The sequence below is a fragment of the Mobula birostris genome, chromosome 30, assembly GCF_030028105.1.
Source record: "Mobula birostris isolate sMobBir1 chromosome 30, sMobBir1.hap1, whole genome shotgun sequence".
NCBI lineage: Eukaryota > Metazoa > Chordata > Chondrichthyes > Myliobatiformes > Myliobatidae > Mobula > Mobula birostris.
This window is the reverse complement of record NC_092399.1, coordinates 23,521,591-23,546,162: the sequence shown is the minus strand read 5'-3', so window position 1 is coordinate 23,546,162 and position 24,572 is coordinate 23,521,591. Positions and strand designations below refer to the sequence as shown.

The following is a 24,572-nucleotide window of genomic DNA, read 5'->3' as shown; positions in this document are numbered from 1 at the left end:
AGGAGAAAGAGGAGGAGATGAGTTTTTCTACAAGGGTTCCCCATGTGGTTTCAAGCAGAGTGTACAGAATAATATGCAGAAAACAGCTCCAAATGTGTGCTTGGTTCATTTACCATTCATTGTGAATATCCACGCAACACAGATATGATCAAATAAGCCTTAGAATGACATTTCACTTACTTATATATGATACAATGTATTGCTCTTTTTAAAATAAAAGAGTGAAACTACGCACAAATTTACTCATTCCCTAACTTCCTACACTACATCGACAATTGTATTGGTGCTGCTTCCTGCATCTATACGGAACTCGTTGTCTTCATCAACTTTGCCTCCAACTTCCACCCTGCCCTCAAATTTACCTGGTCCATTTCCGACATCTCCCTCCCCTTTCTCAATTTCTCTGTCTCTATCTCTGGAGACAGCTTATCTACTGAGATAAACCCACTGATTCTCACAGCTACATGGACTATACATCTTCCTACCCTATTACTTGTAAAAGTACCAACACCTTCTCTCAATTCCTCCATCTTCGCCACAACTGCTCTCAGGTTGAGGATTTTCATTTCAGAACTGAGGAGATGTCCTCCTTCTTCTTCCACCATCAATGCGGCCCTCACTCAGATCTCTTCCATCTCATGCATGTCTGCCCTCACTTCATCTTCCCAATACTCCACCAGGGATAGGGTTCCTCTTGTCCGACTCTACTACCCCATCAGCCTTTGCATCCAGCGCATAAATCTCTGTAACTTCCACCATCTCCAACGGAATCCCACCAGCAAGCACACCTTTCCCTCCCCCCCCCCCCCCACTTTCTGCTTTCCCCAGGCATCACTCCCTATGTGACTCCCGTGTCCATTCATCCCTCCCCCACTGATCTCCCCTCTTGGCACTTATCCTTGCAAGTGGAAAAAGTGCCACACCTGCCCCTACACTTCCTCCTTCACTACTATTCAGGGCCCCAAACAGTCCCTCCAGGGGAGGGGACACTTCACCTGTGAGTCTGTTGTATCTGGTGCTCCCAGTGTGGTCTCCTGTATATCGCTGAGAACCGATGGAGATTGGGAGATCGCTTTGCTGAGCGCTGTTTACGAGAAAAAGCAGGATCTCCCAGTGGCCACCCATTTTAATCCTACCTCCCATTCCCATGCCAACATGTGAGTCCATGACCTCCCTCCTCCACTGCTGCGATGAGGCCACACTCAGGTTTGAGGAGCAACACCTTATGTTCTGTCTGTGTAGCCTCCAACCTGATGGCATGAATATTGATTTCTCAAACTTCCAGTGATGGCCCCCCCCACTCTCCTTCACCATTCTCCAATTCCTATTTCCCTCTCTCACCTTATCTCTTTAACTGCCCATCACCTTCCTCTGGTGCTTGTTCCCCCTTCCCTTTCTCCACGGTCTTCTGTCCTCTCCTATCAGATTCCCCTTTCTCCAGCCTTTTTATCCCTTTTACCCATCTATATCCTAGCTCTTCAGCCCTCCCCTTTTCCCAGTTTTGCCTATCACCAACTACCTTGTATTTCTTCTTCCTCCCCCCTCCACCTTCTTACTCTGACTTCTCATCTGAGACCCTGATTCTCAGCCCGAAACGATGACCGTTTATTCTTTTCCATAGATACTGTTCCTCCAGCATTTTGTCTGTGTTGCTTGGATTTCCAGCACTTGCAGATTTTCTCTTATTTGTACAAATTTACAACGTTAACATTAAGAATGTTTGAATTCACTTTGATCTTTGTCAATGTACTAGTGTCCCTCAGGCTAATCTTGAAGGTGCAACAGATATTTGATCATTTGCATTCATCTCTCCATTCATTGGAAGAAGAGGAGGGAGAGTAAAGATGTGATGGTTATGAGAGGCTCTCTTTAGTTTTGCTGTGAGGCACACATTAAAAGAAGGCAAGATCTGGACAAACTTCATCTTTGAACTTATAAATAACAAATAACTGGAGACACAGGAATGGTCATTATTATTAGTAATATTATTAATAATAATAATACTACTACTAATGCTGAGGGTCCAGAGGAGGTTAACAAGAAAGCTCCTGGGAATGAAAGAGTTAATGTATGAGCATTTTATTTCTCTGGGTTTTACTCGCAGGAGTTTAGAAAAATGAAGGAGGAGCTCATTGAAAACTGTCTAATATTTATTTATTTATAAAGAGACACCCTTGTATTCAGAGGAAGTTCCCTCTGGTCCTAGACTGCTCCACTATAGGAAACCATCTTCTCCATGTCCACTCTGTCCGTGCCTTGAATGTTCATGGAGAAGACGTTTCCTATCATGCGGGAGTCTAGGACCAAAGGGCACAGCCTCAGAATACGAGGATGTCCCTTTAAGGCAGGGATGAGGAAGAATTCCTTTAGCCAGAGGGTGGTGAATCTGTGGAATTCATTGCCACAGACAGCTGTGGCGGCCAAGTCACTAGATATATTTAAAGTAGACGTTGATAGATTCTTGCTTGGTCAGGGTGTCAAAGGTTATGGGAAGAAGGCAGGAGAATAGGATTGAGAGGGATAATAAATCAGCTATAGTTGAATGGAGGAGCAGACTAGATAGACTAAATGGCCCAAATCTGTTCCTATGTCTTATGGTCTTATGATCTTAATACTACTAGCATTAGAAGTATTATAGTATGATTAATACTCGATTTTTGCTTCCACAGTTATTTGAATTCCACAGCTACAATGGAGACTCAATGGGGCTAGAGAATTCAAATAATGAATGATGAAATAAAAATCTAATATTCAAAATGATAATCATTAAACCTGGTATCCTATAGGGGAAAATATCTCCCACTCTCACCCATTCTAGTCTAAAGTAACAATAGTACTTTTACCTCATCCCAGCCATCCTCTGGCTAAAGAAATTCCTCCTCATCTCTGTTCTAAGCAGTCATCTTCAGGTCCTTTTGGAAACTACCCTGCCACGTTCATGCTACCGAGGCCTTACCATATCTGGTAGGCTTCAGTGAGCACACCCCTCATCCTTCTAAACTCCAGAGAATATAGGACTGGCGCTATCAAACGCTCCTTATACATTGACCCTTTCATTCCCGAGATCACTTTCATAAGCCTCCTCTGTACCTTTTCCAATCCCAATACACATTGATAAAATATGGAGATTTGTATGAACTGTGATGGATATTCACTGTCCTGGGCAAAGGGAGCCCCATTTTTTGCTTAACTCAGCATTCTAAACACTAGTAGTTGACCCTTCTAAAGATCACGGTGTTGTTTTTAAGTAAATTAATCTTCCAACCAATATTCTTTGTTTAGCTGCTTGAGATAAACAAGGGCTAGTCTTCAGTTTTTAATATAAATGAGAAACAGTAATCAGTTCAAAGTTAAAAAGACACTTCTGCAAACAAGCACTGTCTATAGAGACACAGACTTGCTGACCCACAGCATCTGGGCTAACTGCTCAAGAGATGCATTGTAAGACAATGGGTTATTTGATTGGGCTTGTTTCAAACTAGACAGCGCTAGTTAAATTGTTCATTTCAAGGAAGATTGCAAATAAAATGGATACTACCACTTAACATATCAACAGCTGATCTATTATTATGTTGGGAGGTTTATTTACTTAAAGAGTCAGCTTCACATCATTAACTGCAGGTACCTGGGACCTCTGTCTCCAGAAGCGTTCAGACTGTTTGTGTTGAAAGGTATCTGAAAAAAGTATCACATGTATGTAAAGTCACCCAAGTGGGAAAGAAATAGCATAAGTGGCGAGAGAAGTCAGGCTTTTTAGGAGTAGTCTAGGAACACCAAGAAGAATGACAAAAACAAGGAGTAAATTAGAATCCCTTCCTCTACCTCTGATTTTTACGATGGATTACTGGTTTGTCTGTGTCTCATGGATATGTTTTTTTAGTTAATAGGAATTGTACCTACAGTACTGTACAAAAGTATTATAATATAACCATATAACAACTACAGCACGGAAACAGGCCATCTCGGCCCTTCTAGTCCGTGCCGAACTGTTACTCTCACCTACCACCGACCTGTACTCAGCCCATAACCCTCCATTCCTTCAACACACATAAAAGTTGCTGGTGAACGCAGCAGGCCAGGCAGCATCTCTAGGAAGAGGTGCAGTCGACGTTTCAGGCGGAGATCCTTCATCAGGGCACATTGCTTTCCTTTCCTGTCCATATAGCTGTCCAATTTAACTTTAAACGGCAACATCGAACCTGCCTCAACCACTTCTGCTGGAAGCTCATTCCACACAGCTACCCCTCTCTGAGTAAAGAAGTTCCCCCTCATGTTAACCCTAAACTTTTGCCCTTTAACTCTCAACTCATGTCCACTTGTTTGAATCTCCCCACTCTCAAGCCTATCCACGTCAACTCTATCTATCCCCCTCATAATTTTAAATACCTCTATCAAGTCCCCCCTCAACCTTCTACGTTCCAAAGAATAAAGACCCAACTTTTTCAACCTTGCTCTGTAACTTAGGTGATGAAACCCAGGCAACGTTCTAGTAAATCTTCTCTGTACTCTCTCTATTTTGTTGACATCTTTCCTATAATTCGGTGACCAAAACTGTACACAATACTCCAAATTTGGCCTCACCAATGCCTTGTACAATTTCAACATTACATCCCAACTCCTATACTCAATGTTCTGATTTATAAAGGTCAGCATACCAAAAGCTTTCTTCATCACCCTATCCACATGAGATTCCATCTTCAGGGAACTATGCACCATTATTCCTAGATCTCTCTGTTCTACTATATTTTTCAATGCCCTACCATTTACCAGTTACCCTAGATTCTTTATATGGTTTCAGATGGTATGGCCTCCACAGAGCTCTGATTTCAACTGCATCAAGGCTGTCTGGGAATACCTGGAGAGACAGAAGCAAGCGAGACAACCTAAGTCTGAAGAAGAACTTTGGCAAGTTCTCCAAGATGTTTGAAACAACCTACCAGCTGATTTTCTTATAAAACTACAAGGCAGTGTATCTAAAAGAATTGATGCAATCTTAAATGCAAAGGGTGGTCACGTCAAATGGTGATTAGATTAGTTTTTTTTTACTGTTTACTGCTCTTTATTGTTTTGTTTTGATATTTTGAAACTTTTAATTTTATTATTTTTGAAAGCATTGTTGCTTTATGAATTTTTTTACAAGTGTCTAAGTCTTTTGCACAGTACTGTATGTTTTCGAACTCCTTTGTGCATTGTAAATGGTTTGCAATTTGGAAATAATTGACATGATAGAAATCCTCTGTGAGTTTTAAATGTGCCTTAAGAATGTTGTTTGGATTTAAATATATGACACTGAAAATAAATGCACTGTGTTTAAACTACTTTGTTAGCTGTAAGTATCTGATCCTTGGTAGGGAGGGGGGACCCATCATTGAAATAATGGGTACTTGTAGCTAAACCCTTCATGAAGCATAAACAGGGAATTGAATTAGTCTTTGAATAATGGGCAGTTACAGTATAACCTCCCTTTAGTGAGGGTATCTGAGCCTATTTATATTAGACAGGGCTTAAGACTTTCATTTGGTCCTCAATGCACAGAGTCTCTCATACTATTGGAAACAATTTCTTTCTAAGACCTGCTGCTGGAACTGAGGTGGCTGCCACTACATTGTACAATATTTGCTCCTGCTCCAGAACCCCCTGTTGGACTAGAGGCCTGAGAAATGCCATTTTTTCCAAAATCTGGAGCATTCACATGGCCTCCAATGTGGCCTTTCTACTACTCATGCCATCCTCATCCTTTCCTTCGACAACATCGAACCTGCCTCAGCCACTTCTGCTGGAAGCTCGTTCCACACAGCTACCACTCTCTGAGTAAAGAAGTTCCCCCTCATGTTACCCCTAAACTTTTGCCCTTTAACTCTCAACTCATGTCCACTTGTTTGAATCTCCCCACTCTCAAGCTTATCCACGTCAACTCTATCTATCCCCCTCATAATTTTAAATACCTCTATCAAGTCCCCCCTCAACCTTCTACGTTCCAAAGAATAAAGACCCAACTTGTTCAACCTTTCTCTGTAACTTAGGTGTTGGAACCCAGGTAACGTTCTAGTAAATCTTCTCTGTACTTTCTCTATTGACTTACGGCCTGATAAAAACCAAGCTAATGATGAATAGTCTCACAAATATTTCAGCAGGTGCATGGTGCATAGAAGCCCAGTGGCCACACACCTTGAAGGGAAGGGATTACCCTAAGGAGTACCTTTTAAGGTATGTGAAGCACGTTGGTGTCTAGGAGCTCTGTCCCCCAAATGATTTTAGACCATCTGTGTGAATTACTTTGTCCCAGCAAAGGTATCTGAGAAACATCACATGCAGATAATGTCAACTAAAAGCAAAGTAGTATAAATGGTAGAAAGCATTGGAGGTTATTAGGAATGACAAGCAGAATAGCAGAAAGATGGGGAGACAGAAAGAAGAGCTAGAATTTATTCCTCAATCTTTGGTTTGTTTTATAAATCAGATATCCTCTGGAGTGTTAAATGTGTATTAAGAACTATTCATCTAAAATTAAGCATGTATTATTAAAATTAAAGTAAAATGTTTTTAAACTAATTTGTACCTTCTTGGTAGGGAGGGGATCCCACCACTCAAACAGCAGGTATTAGCAGCTAGATCTACTGCAGACAGGGAATTAAGACAGTCCTTGAAGAATAGGTGGATATAGAATAACCATTTTATAATGAGGGTACCCATGGATACCTATATTGGATAGGGCTTAACATCTTTTGAGTTCAGGACTTTGCGTAAGGTGAACATAATAGGAGCACAAAATGATCAAGATTACTGTGGAAGGTTGAAACTTGAATTAAAGCCATCAATGCAGGTAATTATATTTTGGCTCTTCATCAAGTTGCTATGAGTAGGTTTTGCATTCCATGTGCCTGTCTGATGTTTACCAGGTATTTGGGAGGATTCTATCTCCCCGTATGCATTGCCAAAGCTTCATTGAAGTCCAAACTTTTCCTCTGCAGCTGTCAAAAGTGAGATGGGCAAAGATCCAGCTCTCCTCACACTCCCTGCTCCTCGAAGTGAAATGAAAGGGTTCTTGAGACTGAGAGCGACACCAGGTTGGTGAAAGATGTGGATCATTGAGGGTAACACTAAGGAAGTGCTGTGACACTGGATGAATGGGAACATAAAGGATTATGCAGGTAGAGTTGGTATATCAGTAATTAAGATAAAATGAAGGACTATATGTTGGAGTAAGGTTGAGAAGGTGGAGCGAGGGGAGGAATGCATATCAAGATGTAATAGAACATGGAACAGTACAGGCCCTTCAGCCCATGATGTTGTGCCAAACTTATAAACTACTCTAAGATTAATCTAACCCTTCCCTCCTATATAATCCTCCATTTTCATATCATCCATCTGCCTATCTAAGACTATCTTAAAGCCTCTAATATACCCACCCCTACCTCCATCCCTGGCAGGATGTTCCATGCATCTACCACTCTCTGTGTAAAAAACTTACCTCTGTCACCTTTTCTGTCCTTTCCTCCAATCACCTTAAAATTATACCCCCTGGTATTAGCCATTTCTGCTCTGAGTAGAAGTCTCTGGCTAACCACACTATCTAAGGCTCTTATCATCTTGTGTATCTCTATCATGTGACCTTTTAAATTAAGTTCTCCTCCTTCAATCTTCATTTACATTAGTAAATTGCCTTTGGCATTGATTCGATGATTGTAAGCTCCTGAGGCTGAGCTCAGTACCAATCTTCAGTCATGCCTTCCTTGTGTAGTAAGCAGGCTTCTGTCTGTCAACATCAGGAAGCATGTATCCTTGATCCAGTACACTTCCAGTCCAAAACCAATCTTTCTCAGTCCTGACACCATTTCCACTCACCTTGGCCTTTCTATGGCAATTCCACCTGCTTCATCCTGTAATCTAGAGCTTTTTATTTTTTCAAATACTGGACTTCTATTCAAATGATACATTTGGACACCCGCTAAAGGTTATTGTCATGTGAAAACATCATGCCAAAAGTGATGCTCTTTCTATGGAAACTTTTCATTTGACACAAGCTATTGTCTGAGAAGCCAGAATGTTAAATGAGTTTAGCTATGGCTCTGTGTTGCATGAAGTAATTCCTTGTTATATCCTCAAATGGAGGAATGACTGACTAAATTGTTGATCATACATTTGCTGTTCTGCCCATGCTATGCGATGTAAATTTAATCCAAAAACTGTACAAGTTGAGAGTAATGAAATAACCATTGGTGTGTACATTTTTACAGTACAACACCACTTAGCATTGGAGTTAACAAATTCCACGACACATGCCGGTGATAATAAACCTGATTCTGATTCCGAATGATATTTTAGAGATCTATCATAAGTTTCAGACTAATCAGAATCAGATTTAATATTGCTGACATGTATCATGAAATTTGTTGTTTTGCAGCAGCAGTACAGTGCGATATATATAAAAAAACACACATTATAAGAAATAAAATAATAAATAACTACTGCAAAAGAGAGGTAACGTTCATGGTTTCATGGTCTGTTCATGTGTGTCATGATCAAGTAGAGAAGAAATATAGTGAGGTAGTGTTCATGGGTTGGTTCATTGTCCACTCAGAAATCTGATGGTGGAGGGGAATAAGCTATTCCTAAAACATTGAGTGTGTGTCTTCAGGCTCCTGTAGTTCCCCTCTGATGGGAGTAATGAGAAGAGGAGATGTTCTGGGTGATGGGGGGGGGGGTGCTATGCCTACTCACTTAAGGCCTTGTTGTTAAACTTTTATTCGCATTACAAATCTGAAGAGGCATAAAGGAAATTACAAAGAAAGAGCGTATCAGTGTGTCAGAAAAACCATGCAAATCTGGAACATTATTTAGCTATAGAAACATCAATGAAGAATGCTTGAATGCAGATCCAGTCCAGGGTTTCCCTTTGACCACTTGATTGGCATGAAAATGTAAAGAGGTGTGACTAAATGTGTTCAGCTTGGACTGAGAGCTGGCTGTTTATTCAAAGCGAGATGCTGTGGGCTCTGAGCTATAATCAGTGTTTTGAGAGCACAGAGTCTGAATCAAAAGCTGGATTTCTTGCACCACAAAATGACCTAAGTTGTTATTAAGAAGCTTTATTGTGTGAGATGAATTAGACAGAAGATTCTGTTGGAGGAAATCCTGTCTATAGTTCTCAGATGCTCCACATCCCCACTGGCTTTTCCCCATTCATATCTCTGGAGTGCTGAGTACCGGTGTCTCTGCTCAGTCTCGAACAGCTGAGTAAAATTAAGCAATATTTTTTCATTACAGCCATGCCGCTATGGTTGCTGTCAAGCTGAAATTGAAGCAATTTAGAAGCTAACTTTTGCAGACTGAGAAATACCAAGACCACACACACAAAAAAAAAGTTTTACAACTGAAGAGATAGTCGGAAGTTTGTTTTTATTTTGCTTAGATAAGAAACAAATAAAAGAATCTTCTTCGACACCTGTTGATGGTTCAGCTGCTGATTATTGATATTCAGGTAAGAGACTTTGTTATTTCAGCTACAGAAGTGTGTTTTGGATTGAGATTGCAGTATCTATTTTTTCTGTAAATGATAACCACATTACAAACGTATTTTCACTGCTCTTACAAATACTGAACTAAAGCACAGCATCCCTGTGTACTGTAAAACGTTTAAGTTGTATCCAAGGTGCATTTCTGAGTACTGAGGTAAGGGTTAATGATTTAAATTTAGTTTTCATTTTTAATAATATTTTCCATGTTCAGTCGAAAGAGGAATCCCTGGGCTCTAATGCAAAAAAAACCCCGTTCCAAAGACGGTAGCAGAGTGGTTAAAGATGCGAGAATGAAAAAGAGACCTTCCTAAACCAGCAAAGGAGGCTGAAGTAAACAAGCAGCCCTGCAGTTATTGGTCTTAGTGTATTTTTGTTAGAGACAGGATTACTTCTGTAAGATCTTTAGAGAAACTAATTTGTGGCTGAGGTTTTGTGAGGTAACACATTGTCTACAATATTATTACTCCCTTCTCCAGATTTCACATTTCACATCAGATTTCACGTGCCAGAGCTATTTCTTCCCTTCAATTGTTCACAACCCATTTGGTGAAGCAGACCATCTTGGTTTATCACCTCTCTTATTGTGGCTGAGAATAGAAACGCAATAGGTTAAAAAAAAAGTATTGCAAGAAATATGCATTGCGCTAAAATGCGCAGAGCCGGCAAGCAAGTGAGCTCTTCATAACATGAATTATAATCTGTGATTATGTTCCATCTGGCATATGAGGACGATTGTCATCCAATTTGCTCATCAGAAAACTGAACAGATTAGGTGCAATGCTGAATTTATACTCCGTCTAATTTTACCTTCAATTGATGTCAGAGGGAGTAGTATTAGGTGGATTGTAAAGAGAGCACTTCAATCAACTCAGGGGGTTTCATGCCTAGTGAATCAGTTTTAAAAATGGGTGTAATAGATTTTGCTACACAGTTACTAAATTAAGTTGTTTTATACTAATATATACAGAACATTACAGGCAATTATGACAAAACTAACAGAAAGTAATTCCATATCTAAAATAAAGTTATCTGCTTATCTTCATGATATCAGTACTTATCAAAGCTGTGAACTTCTGTCAGAAAATAAAACTTGCCACATTCTCAATTTCAGTAACTCTATTTCCACCCAAAGATTCATGAAAGCTTTTAAATGACCACTTTCAACTGGCATAACTTCATTCATCTCAACATTATTTTCTCACCTATACTTGGTATGGGAGACCTTTTTTTTCCTTATTCCCTTAGTTATTAAAATCTACCTTGAGTTCAAATTGATTTGTATTTGTAAATAAGTGATCCGGGAATACTTAGTTTGCTAACAAGTATCCCACAAGTTGACTGCCTGTGCAAATAATATTAAAACTACCAATAAACACAATATAGCAACCCTAAGAAAGGTCCTATGCATTTTGTTGGGGATCTTCAGGTCGTACAATACCAATTAAGCAAAGGATCTTTAGACCCCAGGTTGGGAATCCCTGTATTCAGGCAATATAGGTATTGAAGCCTTTAGGGTCATAGTGAAGAGATAGTGGGTTTTGCTGAAGGGATATCAATGAATATCCTCCTGCATTAGCCCACAGCAAAGTGGCACCCAATCATCCCATATTAACATAGGGGAATACACAATCATATAACTGACAGGATAGCTACTGGATAGTGTGCTGCAAACTTAATTGATTCTCTCATGTAATTTGTGATTGGGATCTTCCTTCCTCCGCCTGTAGAAATGACAAATGTGTAGACTATGAATCAATTCAACAAGTAGAACAGCCATCAAAACCACCCTGAAAGGAAAGGTGCAGGTATAATTTAGAAACCTCACTCAATTAATTTTCCAAACCATGTCGTTTAAACCTTATTCTCTGATAAGCTTTGGTTTCGATTGTTGGCTAGACCAGCTTCCGTCGGAAACTGGGATAGGTTCTGTCAAGGTATCTAATCAGCTATATTGCAACACTATCTATAAAGATAGAAGTTCACCTCACTTATTGGTGCTTTAAAAGTTAACTTTTACTTTCAGATTAAGTCCATTATAATACGCATGTTGTCATGCACATTGCCGCATAGTGATTAAAATGTAGCTGTGACTTTTACGCTGCTGGTTAATTTGAAGAATTTTATATTTAGTGAGTTAACAGCCTCTGCAGTTTGTTCATGGGAAGCACAACACAATAGTTTGAGCAGATCTACTTTCACCTGCACGTCCCGAGCTGCCCTTTTCAATCCAGATGTCTGTTAACCATGTTTTTTGCTTTTCAACTGTGTACATTTGCCCTGATCTTTAAATAAACTCTGAAAATTGATCCAAGATGGTTACTACTGTATGCGTTCCTGGATAAGCAATGAGTTTTCGTAAACAAACAGGACAAAAAAAAATTATTTCAAAAAATTTGAGTCCACCATTTCATAATGTTATCGCCAAGTTGTATATTTCTCAAGATTTACATTTTATCTGTTTATAATATTGATGTTTATCAGCATTTTTAAATATATGACCAATTATTGTTGGAGGAATACATGGCTGTATTCTCAGCTTATGAAATAGTAATTTTAAATTCCAAGTCATGAGGTTTGTCAGCCTGAATCCCAGACTGGCATATTCAGCCCTGACCATTCGTACTGAATGAACCCTGGCAATTCTTGACATGACTGCTAGGTGGAGCACTATATTGCAGCACAGCAATCCATCTCAGTTCGGGGTTGATTGGGGAAGGATGGGTTAGGTAAAGCTAAACCAAAAACAGCTTCATCATACGACCTCCCACGGCCCTCCCTGAAACACACCTCCTATCAGTTGATCAGAAAGCAGTATTAATCGTAGCTGCAGTTTAAGTTTGTAGAGACTTTAGGCATACATTGAAGAGCGGTGATTGGAGGCACAGCGGTAAGAGAAATATATTTGTATTTAACATGAGGTTGCTAGATAAGGAAAAAGTAATTAACTAAAATATTACTTATGGGTGATGTAACTCATTGTATAAAACTATGTATTAAAGATTCGAAGTTACATAATGGATCTGCAACGTGTTTCATTAAAATTTCTACGAAATCACATCACTAGGTTTAGTTAACAATATGTGTATTAGAAAACAATAATTTGATAGACTATGTGACTTTCCAGTAAGATAGCTTGGAGACAGAGTGACAGTGATAACAAATTTTAAGCCTTATCCTCATCAAATCTGATCCAATCCAAGCTTTACAATCTGTAACCTGCTCCTTGAAATCCTGCACTGCTATTTGTCGATATTGGGATTTCATAAGGAAGAAAGAATAATCTTAGAGCTGTTAATATTGTGAAAATGACGCTTGTACGGAGTCTGATCCAAATGTTATAACATTTCCAAACTAACAGAATTACTTGGACAGGGTTAGAAAGAAGTAGCCTTCAAAAACGGATAGATAAAGGAGAGTATAATCATTTTTGACTAACCTTTTCAGTTGGCTTCTTGTCTTCATGGTTTAAAACTATAGTATTTAGTCTGTGATGAATAATTTCTCCTGAGTACAGGAGGTGCCAATTAAATTAATTTCACTTAACTAATGCTTTATCAGTAAATTACTGAAGTCTATCAAGTGCTCAATAAGAAGGGCTTCTGAGTAATATTAAAATGCAGGTGGTTGCAGACAGCATTGCCAAGGGTTATACAAAGCTCCTTCCTAGAAGCACAACTTTGAGACACTATGTTCAAGTGTGAAAGTGTTGAAAATTACATTCCTGAATGTAACCAACTTTCTGAAAGTAATTGTGCTGGACTTCATGTTTACATTTCGTAAGAAAATACCAAGAATTTCTGTTCTTGACTTTTATTTTAACTAATTCCTGACAGTCAATCAAGCATCACTTCTGTAAAAAAAATTAGAAAAAAGATAAAGACCTACTTCTATCAGTTTTATATCTGAATATATTTTTAATGCTTAACTCAGAATATTCTGTGAATATTCTAACTGATGTTTCTGGATGATTATGTTTCAGACTGCAAACTACTTATTTCCACATCTGTTCGAGCAGTATAAAGTGGCTATCAAACATCACGTTCATGTAGAATACATCTGAATGGATTTTAACAGAGCATTCTCCATCAAAGTGCAAGCTCCATGGCGTTATACCTGAAAATAAGCTTTCTCTTGTCCCATTTGTGGGGAGTGCATGTGGACAGAACCTTGCCTGTTAAGCCAAACTTTTATGACTCACTCTAGAAACCACTACCCAGTATCACAGATATCATTTTGGAATTGATCCTACCTTCATCAGCACCAGCCTTCATCTAGAACAGAGGCAGAGCTGTGCAGTTATTACTATGCAGTGTGAATTCTTTTTTGTGGTGATCATTTTAACCTCCATGGATTACACTGGCAGCCATGTCTTGAAGGGAAGGAGGCAAAGGCGAAGTGAGTAGCAGAGTTTTCTATCAGAGAATACCTGTTCAATTTTGATTAAGCTGCTTTCTGCTTACGTTGGTGAACAAGAGAAACAATTGTTATTATTATTGGTATATTAAAAAAGGGTACTAACTGTGCAAGTTTCCTCATTGAAAACAAGTTCCTAAAGGTGCCTGTAAGAATCCAGAAAACCTGATGGAACAGTAGTTTAAAATGTTGTTCTTGTGGGTTTTGTCGGTGGTTTCTGGTTAATAAAATGGAATGGTCATGCCACCACTGACTATTCTAAACAAAAACTTGTAATTTTTTTCCCTTTATAAACCGGTACAAACAGTTGATAAATTTGTGAGATCCTGCATTTTATGAATAAAATGTGTGGAGTACAACAAGAGGAAACACTGGAGTGATGGAAATAATCGGTTAGATTATAGCTAGAACAGTGCATCCTGTTTATTGGCAATATAGCTTAGAAAGAATGCCAAAAGTAGGGGGACGGTCCTGAAGGGATTTTCTGAGATTGCAATGCTGATTTGAGGCTTTGAGGATTTGAAAGGGTGAAGCTCTTTTTCCAAGAACATCAAAAGTTAAGAAAGGATTTTATAGTTTGAAGTTCTAAGAGATTTTGTTGAAGCAAAAAAAGTGAAACAATTTTTGGTTGCTGAGGTCTGGTAACTGAAGGTTTTCACCAAAGTAACAAAGGGAGAGATTTGGGTAATTTTCTTCAAAAAAAAAACAAATGATGGTATACTTAATATTTGTCGTCATATTCCCAGACACGATAATGAAAAATTGATCTGGGGTCAAATAGGCATGAAGAAAGATGGATAAATGTTTCAGAGGTCTGGCACAGGTGAAGTGAACAAGGTGACATATTGCTCCATGATTTTTGAGCTGGAAAATCCAGTGGTTTTACTGCTGAGCAGCAAAGGTCCCTTTTGCTGGGTTACGGTAAGTTAGAAGATACTGCAGCGGTGTTATCAAACAGTTAATAACTTACGCAAAAGTATTCTTCCTTATTATAATGCACTCAACTACTGGGCTATTTTAAAATAGCGGAGAGGCTTACAAGTGAGATGTCGCAATGTTAACCAATTCTATCATTGCAGATAAATAAATTTCAGACTTCTTGATTTAATTTCCAGTGAATGTGAATTCAGGCATAAAGCTTTCACAAATTTTTTCGCTCAGGGTATATTGAACAAGTGCAGAAAAAACTGATATCATTTAAATTCATGAGGATATTCTGTGTTTATATTGGAGTCACAATTTATTGGTTGGAAGGTACGGAGAGGAAAAAATTAAATGAAATACGTCTCTTTACATTCACGGATTGTTCTCAGAGACCAAATGATATTCCCAGAAGATGGAAAACCATGTTGTTAGTTAATAAAATTATTTAATATCGTATTTTTCCTTTAAGAGTTAAAACTGAGCATTTTAATTGCCTTTGGTGATATTCAGAGTAGGAGCACCAATTGAAGAAAAGGTTGAGCAATAAGTCCAATTGGTTAGTGTTTTTCATTATCTAGGAATTCATGAAGAATGTATCAGAAAAAAAAGCAGTTTCAAAATCTTGATCCTCTTAAGGTCAACTATATTTCATATTTCATTTTATGTTCAATATATTGCCTGTGCCAGAATCTGCTAGGAAGAACACACTTACAGTAATGTCAATCAATCTGAAATAGGTACTAGGCAAACTAAGGTGGCTAAAATATGACTTGCATCAGATCTGGAATTTTAAAAGCGGTGGCTATGTAGACCAGAAATGATTCCAGGTTTCGGGAGAGGAAAACTATAGGTAGAATGCTTTTATTCAGGAAAGCACAGAGTCAAGAATCAGGGAACTATTGGCCTGTTAGTCTGACAACTATCATTGGGAAAATGCTTAAATTTAAGCTGGTAATAGCAGCACATTTAGAAAATCATAAGACAATGAAGCAGGGTCAACACTGTTTTATGAAAGAAAAGAAGTAGTGTTTGTCAAGTTATTCTGAGTGTTCTACTGATGTGACAAGCAGGGTAGATAAAGGAGAACCAGTGAATGTAATATACTTGGGTTTCCATTTAGCATTCATAGAGGCACGTAAACACATGGATGGGGTTAATATATACTGACATTGACTGGAGAGTGACTAACAAATAGAGAACAGTGTGTTGGGTTATATTGGTCATTTTCAGTATTAGCAGCCAGAAGCTAATGCGGTTCCACAGGATCAATGTTGGGGCTAACTAATTATAATCTATAGAGATGTCTTGGATGAAAGCACTGAGTGTAGTGTAAATAGATTTGTTTAGCATATAATGATAACTAGGTTAACAAGTTATGAGATGGACAGAAGGAGTCTATAAAGGGATATAGATAGGTTACGTGAGTGGCAAGAACTTGGATGAAGCAGTGTAACACAGGGGAATGTGAGATTATCCACTTTGGAAAGAAGATTGAAAAGAAAACGAATAATTATTTGAACAAAATGGGGCCAAAGGATGTTGCCATACAAAGGAATCTGAGGGGCTCTTATAAAGTAAAGTAAAGGCATCCGTTAGTCCTGCGAGACCATGGATCTGCACCTGGAAAGTCTTCACTCTCCAGGGCGCAGGCCTGGGCAAGGTTGTATGGAAGACCAGCAGTTGCCCATGCTGCAATGTTGAATGACACCAATGTTGTCCAAGTGAAGGGCATTAGGACCTATACAGCTTGGCACCAGTGTCATCGCAGAGCAATGTGTGATTAAGTGCCTTGCTCAAGGACACAACACGTTGCCTCGGCTGGGGCTCGAATTCACGACCTTCAGGTAGCTAGTCCAATGCCTTAAACACTTGGCCACGTGCCCACACAGGGGGCTCTCATACATGAAACACAAAGTGACAGCGTGCAAGTACAGGTGTAATTAGGAAAGCTGAAGCAATTGTGGTCTCTACTGGCATATAAAGTTTTAATGCAGCTTTTTGAAGTATTGATGAGGCTACATAGTATGATCTACATACTTAGTGAGGGATATACTGAGGATATACTGTCATTACAAGCAAGTACAAAAGTTTACTAGATTGATTCCTACATTGAAGAGGTTAATGTAAGGTTGAGCAGTTTAGGCTGATACCACTCAAAATACAGCTTGAGAGGTGATCTTACCGAAACATATAAGACCCTAAAATGGATGGACAAGTAGATGATGAGAGGATGTTTCCCTCATGGATAATCTGGAACTAGAACATATAGTAATGAATGCAATTTAAGTAATAGAATGTACAGATTTATTTTTAATTTTTTTTATTGATGTACAGTGTAGAATAGACACTTCCAGCCCTTCGAGCCACACCGTGCAGCAATCCCGCAATTTAATCCTAGCTAATTGTGGGACAATTTACAATGACCAACCAGCCTGCCAACCAGGAAACTGGAGCACCCAAAGGAAACCCACGCGGTCACGATGAGAATCTGCAAACGCCTTGCAGGCAGCAACGGGAATTGAACCCTGGTCACCTGCACTGTAAAGTGTTGTGCTAACCACTACACTGCTGTGCCGACCCAGATTTGATATTTTTCTCCTTCAAGCTTCAGAACTTAACTTCTGCCACTGTTCACATTTTTGGCAGACACCATTTTGTTTAAATTCTGTTACGGCTGTGTTTGTGTCAGTCCTAAAGGAAATAAACTACTTAAAGGACATAGCTCACCATTCTGCTCATGTTGTTAAATGTTAAGGTAGTACATATTTGTGACACGTACAATAATTAAGTGGCAAAGAAACTCTTTAAAAAATGTTGGTGTAAGAAAAAATGTTGTAAAAAATAAGGAAAGAGAAACAGTTGCAACAACAAATCGACTCCAAAGCCCAGACATGGGAGGAATATTGTAAGATAATATGTAACGTTAATGAAAATAAACAGAGATCTCTCCAAATTAATGTACTGAAAACTCCTACACAGAGTTAATGAGAAAATTCCAATAATAGAAATAAGGATTGGTAGATTTATTATAAAAAATCTTGAAGCCAAAAACAAGTGAGATCATACAAAAGTTGATTTATTATCAAGCAAAACAATGGAAGAAAGAGATTGTAAGCAATCAATAATGAATATAATTATGGTAATACACTCTGGTGCTAAGGAGTGGAAATAATCATAATTGTATTTAGAAATAGCTATTGTCAAGAGGTGTATCTGACTTTGGGAACCCACCGTGAATTGTCCAGTCAGTGAAATTGGGAAGCAGAAACACTTAGGAATTGTGAGGAGGCCAGCTCCATGTAATGACATCCTCTGTGGACAAAGTATAAAATTTACTTTTCCAAGGCAAACCAACCAGCATCTCAAGAAGGTCAACAAGGGCTGCTGCTGCTGGGGAACAAAACATATGCCATCTGACTGCTGCTTCAGACTAGTGAATTCTTAAGCCAGTAGGTTAAAAGGACACATCTCAAGAACTTGAAGGGGGGAGAAAAAAAAACGTAAATTAGGACTAACAAAACCAATCCAATTAAAAGAAGATGCCCCTAATTTTCTAACCTTCCATGATTCTCAGCATATTAAGGAAGCAAGTGAAAAATATGAAGTAAAGGTCCCTTAACGAGAATGCGGGTAGATTTGACAACAGCTAACGTCAAAGTGAATGACAGAGACGTGACATTAGAGATTGGCACTTGGGTGAACCATTAAACTGAGAAACCTGGCTGAAGAGGAAAACAGAGTCTTGGCCAGGTGGGATAGATGGGACCAGATGGGATATACCCCAGGTTACTGCAGGAAACAAGGAAACATCAAAATGAGTGTCAGTGATGTAACACTTGAGCTTGGCACTGTGTTGAGCACAAACTGATGAACCAGGCTGATGATGAAAATGCTTTGAGAGACAAATGGGTTAGATGGGACCAGGAAGGATAGTCGCCAGGTTACTACAAAATGCAAGGGAATAGATTGCTCACCTTTGGCGATGGTCTTTTCATCACCACTGGCCAAGGAGTGGTACTAGATTACTGGAAGGTGGCAAAAGCTATTCCTTTGTTCAAGAAAGGGAGTAGGGATAACCCTGGGAATTATAGACCAGTGAGCCTTACTTCATTGGTGGGCAGATCATTGGAGAAGATACTTAATGACAGGATTTATGAGCATTTGGAGAAACCCAGTTTGAATTGGAATAGTCAGCATCACGTTGTGAAGGGCAGGTCATGCCTCACAAGCCTGACTGAATTTTTTGAGGATGTGACGAAACATCTTGGTGAAGGAATGGCAGCGAATATGTATTTTTGCAAGATATTTGATAAGGTTCCCCATGACAGGCTCATTCAGTAAGATAGTAGGCATGAGATCCAGTGTAGCTTGGCTGTGTGGATTCAGAATTAGCTTGCACATAGAAGGCAGAGGGTAGTTGTAGATGAAATGTATTTGCCTGAAGGTCGGTGATCAATGGCGTATCACAGGGATCTGTTCCAGCAACCTCTGCTCTTTGTGATTTTCATACATACTGTGAATGACTTGGATGAGGCATGGAAAAGTGGGTGAGTAAGTCTGCAGATGACTAGATAGTTGGTGGAGTTGTGAGTAGTGTAGAAGGTTGTCAAATGTTTCAATGGGACATTGAGCTGGGCTGAAAATTAGAAGGTGCAGTTTAGCCCGGGGAAGTGTGAAGTGGTTCACTTTGAAATGCCAAATTTGAAGGCAGAATATAGGTCTAATGGCAGGATTCTTAGCAGTGCAGAGGAACAGACGGGTTTTGGGGTCCACATTCATAGATTCCCCTCCAAAGTTGCCACGCAAGTTGGTAGGGTTTTTAAGAAGGTGTATGGTGTGTTAGCTTTCATTAGTCAGGGATTGAGTCCTAGAGCCGTGAGGTAATGTTACAGCTCCAGAAAGGCCTGGTTAGACCACGCTTAAAATATTGTGTACAGTTCTGGTCACCTCATTATAGAAAGGATGCCCTAATGTATCTCCCTCTGCTGGAATCTGCTTGGATTTCCTGAAGCTGCAGATTTCCCTTGTTTGTGACAGAAAGGTGCAGAAGTTCAGAGAGGGTGCTGAGGAGATTCACCAAGATGCTGACTGGATTAGAGAGCATGCCTTATGAGGATAGGTCGATTGAGCTTGGGCTTTTCTTTTTGGAGTGAAGGAAGATGAGAGATGACTTGATAGCAGTATACAAGATGATAAGAGGCATGGACTGAGTGGCTAACCAGACATTTTTTCCAGGGCAGTTATGGCTAATACCAGGGGTTGTAGTTTTAAGGTGATTGTAGGAAAGTATAGGGGGAGGGGAGGTCAGAGTGTTTTTTTGGATGAGAGAAAGAGGTGCATGGAATGCCCTGCCAGGTATGGTGGTAGAGGGTGATATAGTAGGGGATTTAAGAAACTTAGAAACTCTTTGATGATAGAAAAATGGAGAGCGATGTAGGATGGAATGGTTAGATTGATATTAGAGTAGAATCAAATGTTGGCACAACATCATGAGTCAAAGGGGCTGGTGCTCTGCTGTAATGTTCTATGTTCAATGAATTATAATGGCACTGCTGAATCTGAAAGTCTATGCAGATGAAAACAATGAAGTTGTTTGAGTTGCTTGTGTAACAATGAAATACAACTAGCCCTTGTTGAAGGGTGTGAACTAAACCTATTGGGAAGAAGGAGGCTGACAGAAACTCCCCTGGACTGGAAAGTCATAGATCATGGTTAGATAGTGAGATACGTTGGCAATGTGAGCAGCTTTCCAAAAATGAGTCGGGTACATTGATTGTAAACCAAGCCAATGTTCATGTTGATACTGACTTCATCACATTTCCTCTAGATCAGGTGTTCCCAACCATTTTTATGCCATGGACTAATATCATTAGACATGGAGTCCATGGACCCCAGTTTGGAAACCCCTGTTCTAGACAAAGATTAGTGACTTATGTAATGAGACAGAACTTGAATTCAAAGTTCAAAGTAAATTTCCTCTCATACTACCCTGAGATTAATTTTCATGCAGGCATTTACAGGGAACACAGTAGAATTCATGAAAAACTATAAATAAAAAGGACTGACAATCACTGTGCAAAAGAAGACAAACTGTACAAATAGTTATAAAATAAATAAATAATATTGAGTTGAGGAGCCTTTGCAGGTAAGTCAATAGGTTGTGGAGTGAGTTCACCATTGAGGTGAGTGAAATTCAGAAGCAGAAGGGTAATAGCTGATCCAGAATCTAGTTGTATGGGACCTAAGGCTCCTGTACCCCCTGCCAGATTGCCATTATTATGGTGGTATCTAGAAGATGACAGGAAGTAAACAATTGAATCTGTTGGGCCCTCTGAATGGATCATGCTGTACATTAGGATCTGTGGAAACTACAATATGATTGTTATTTGAGTCTCATTCCTGGAAGAGTGCCCCATTTCTGTACAAGGTGAAAAGTGGATTTGATTGAGTGGATAACCACAGATTTTCCCAGGGCAGAAGTGGCTACCACTGGGGGAGTAATTTTATGGTGATTGGAGGAAAGTACTAGGGGATGCCAGAGGGGAGTTCTTTACACAGAGAATTATGGGTGCATGGAATACCCTGCCAGAGGTGGTGGTAAAGGCAGATACAACAGAGGAATTTAAGAAACCCTTGGATAGGTGCACGGGTGATAGAAAAATGGAGGACCCTGTAGGAGGGAAGGGTTAGATTGATCTAATGGTAGGTTGAAATGTCAACACAACTTTGTGAGCTAAAGGGCCTGTACTATGCTGTAGTGTTCCATGTTGTACATTCAACATCTGCAGTTTTGTCTGGAAGGCCACTGCTCTTGGAGTTGCTTATGCACATCAACAAATAGTTTAGAGGAATAGCCTAAGAAGCTTTCAACTATTAATGCACATAAATGGTTGTCCACCTATAACTGGCTACCCTTCTGAGTACTGTTTGCACCAGCTACATTTTGGAGTACCGGGGGGGGGGGGGGGGGTTTGCTATGGGAAATTTCTGGGTTGCACTAAACATTTAGCTGATATCCTCCTTACAAGAACATCAAATGATGGACATCTGCAGAAATAGTTAGGAAAGGGATGTTGGTGTTGAATATTGTAGAATGTAAGTCCAGTAATCAGGACCCTGCGGACACTAGAGAACTATATCCGGTGCAGAAGATGGTAAAAGGCATTGTCAATGTTCCTCTGTCAACTAATGTTACAGATCTTAAGACACAGTAATTGTTGAATTATTATTAACATTCATAGCAAATCCTACCCCACTGAGCTAGTTGTACGAAGGAATGTGAAGTGGAATGAGAATCGCAAGAGAAAGATCTTGTAAATTCCATAGAATTGCTACAGTCTGATAATGTGCTGGTCCAGACAGAGAGATAATCTTATCTTGTGGTACATCACCAAATGTTGTCGGTGCTGGTTTGTCCCATTAGATAAAAGATAGTTCTGCAAAGCTGATAGAATTATGTCCAGAGCACTGACAAGAACAGAGGAAAGGTTTAGCCTTCATGTTTGGAGGGTAACAGTTCCTTAAGTACATTTACACAGATCATAAGCCCTTGATTTCTCTGTTACATGAAGTTCTGGCATTGCCTCAAATGATTTCCCCAAAAGTTCAAAGCTGAGCTTTGACCCTGAGAGCAAATTAATATACTTCGTTTTCAAAGCTGGGGCAAACAATGGAATGTTAAATGCTTTCATTTATCCTCCGATGGCAGAGACCATTGCGGATGGAGGGATTGAGAGCCAAATGATCCTGATGAATCATCTGGATACTGCCTGTGAGTCCAGTGCAGATCAGGCAGATGACATCATGTAAGTGGTATTGGACATGCTACCAGAGAAAGATATCAAGTCCATTTGAAAGATTTAAAAGGCTTTGTTAAATGATTATTAAGTACTGTGTGTGTGTGTGTGTGTGTGTGTGTGAAGGTGATTGGAATTTAGGTCATGTTATATGTCTAATTCAACGTGTACAATTCTCTCCAAACCAGCATGGATTAAGCTACACATGGGAGATTGCCCTGTGTCATGGCATTGATCTTTGGAAAATGTAATTTTATTGACTTGTTGTAAGAGCTTTGTCGCAGACGTGTGACTTCTTGAAGTAAACTTCCTTTAGGATGAAGCTTAATTTCAATGTCTTTTGTATGTGAAGGTACAACAATTTCAGAATATAGGACCATCTATTGGACATGAGAATTAGCAGGAGTACTTTTTCCCTCTTTCAGAGAGGGTCATGAGTCTCTGTATTCCAGAAAGATACGGAAGTGGAGACATTGAATATATTCAAGGCAGAGTCTGATAAACACATCAGGTCTGAGGATAAAGGAGAAACGTTGACGACAAGATGAATTCTTGCTCAATGGCAGTGTAGATGGGCCTAAATCTGGTCTGTTCCTGACATTCATAGAAAAGCAATGATAATGAAGTTTTTCTTTCATGTTGGGGTTTATCGCAATCAAGAATATACTTACATGGCTACTGGAGTGTATTTTTTAATCGGATATTTGGGAAGAAAACATAACAATTGTGTATGGATTTCTAATTCAGAGCTTGGACAAACATAGTGGCCTAATTACCCATCTCAGAGATGATAGCTATTGATGCTTACTCTAAGTGTGAGTTGCTTAGCAAGGTCTCATCTGTATGACATGGGCAGTACTTACAGATCAAATGCTGTAATTTTGAAACCCATCTCCATGACAATACGAGCTACACTGGTCCTCACAGTGTAAACTATTGATTTACTGCTCTCTCTCTCTCTCTCTCCCCCGCCAGTCTCTCAGTCGGCTTCTGATTTAATTTGTTTCCATTTATAATTGCCACAAGGAATTATTCTGAGAATGGCTTCTGAAATAAATTTTCTGTCAGATAATGTTTGCATGCCCATCCATGTTTTCATTTGCGTCTTTTGTTGTTAAGCTGTTTTCAAAGCACTTTTAACTTGTGGAGAAGCTTGTGAATGAGTAATCAACAGCAAGTAACTGTGCCCTTCAAATGTCACTTTTCCTTTCAATTGTTGTGGCTCCTGATGGAAGACTGAAGGAAAAAAAGTACCAGGTATCCATGGCTCTGTCTTTCACAGTCCATAGTGATTTCAGAATCAGAATCAGGTTTATTACACCAGCATGTGACGTGAAATTTGTTAACTTAGCAGCAGCAGTTCAATGCAATACATAATCTAGCAGAGAGAGAGAAAAAAATAAAATAAAACATAATAAGAAATAAACATGTAAATCAATTATGTATATATTGAATAGATTTTTAAAAATGTGCAAAAACAGAAATACTATATATTAAAAAAAAAGAGAGGTAGTGTCCAAAGCTTCAATGTCCATTTAGGAATCGGATGGCAGAGGGGAAGAAGCTGTTCCTCTATTGCTAGTGTGTGCCTTCAGGCTTCTGTATCTCCTACCTGATGGTAACCGAGAGTAAAAGGCAAGCCCTGGGTGCTGGAGGTAATGCTTTACAACACCAGCTGCAAGACCAGTGTTCAATTCCTCCTGCTGTCATAGATTCTCACAACACGCTGGAGGAACTCAGCAGGTTGGGCAGCATCAGTGGAAACGATGAGTTGACGCTTCGGGCCGGAACCCTTCATCAGGGCTCATGTTTCCACTGATGCTGCCCGACCTGCTGAGTTCCTCCGGCGTGTTCTGAGTGTTGCTTTGATCCCAGCAATCTGCAGATTATTTTATGTTTGTCATAGATTCTCCCCATGACT

General features: G+C 39.5%; 1 protein-coding gene across 2 annotated transcripts in view; it reads left to right on the top strand.

Moving 5' to 3' along the window:
* Positions 1 to 8,959: 8,959 nt before the first annotated feature.
* The window catches only part of rspo1 (R-spondin 1), a 196,659-nt gene continuing 181,046 nt past the window's right edge, over positions 8,960 to 24,572 (top strand). The window contains exons 1-2 of one of the 2 annotated variants that reach the window (XM_072246978.1): positions 8,960 to 9,481; positions 13,498 to 13,913. In XM_072246978.1, coding sequence (XP_072103079.1) covers positions 13,823 to 13,913 — 91 coding nt within the window. In that variant the 5' untranslated portion in view covers positions 8,960 to 9,481; positions 13,498 to 13,822. Of the gene's footprint in view, positions 9,482 to 12,299; positions 12,406 to 13,497; positions 13,914 to 24,572 lie in introns of those variants that run through there. The other variant, XM_072246979.1, reaches the window with a different exon arrangement.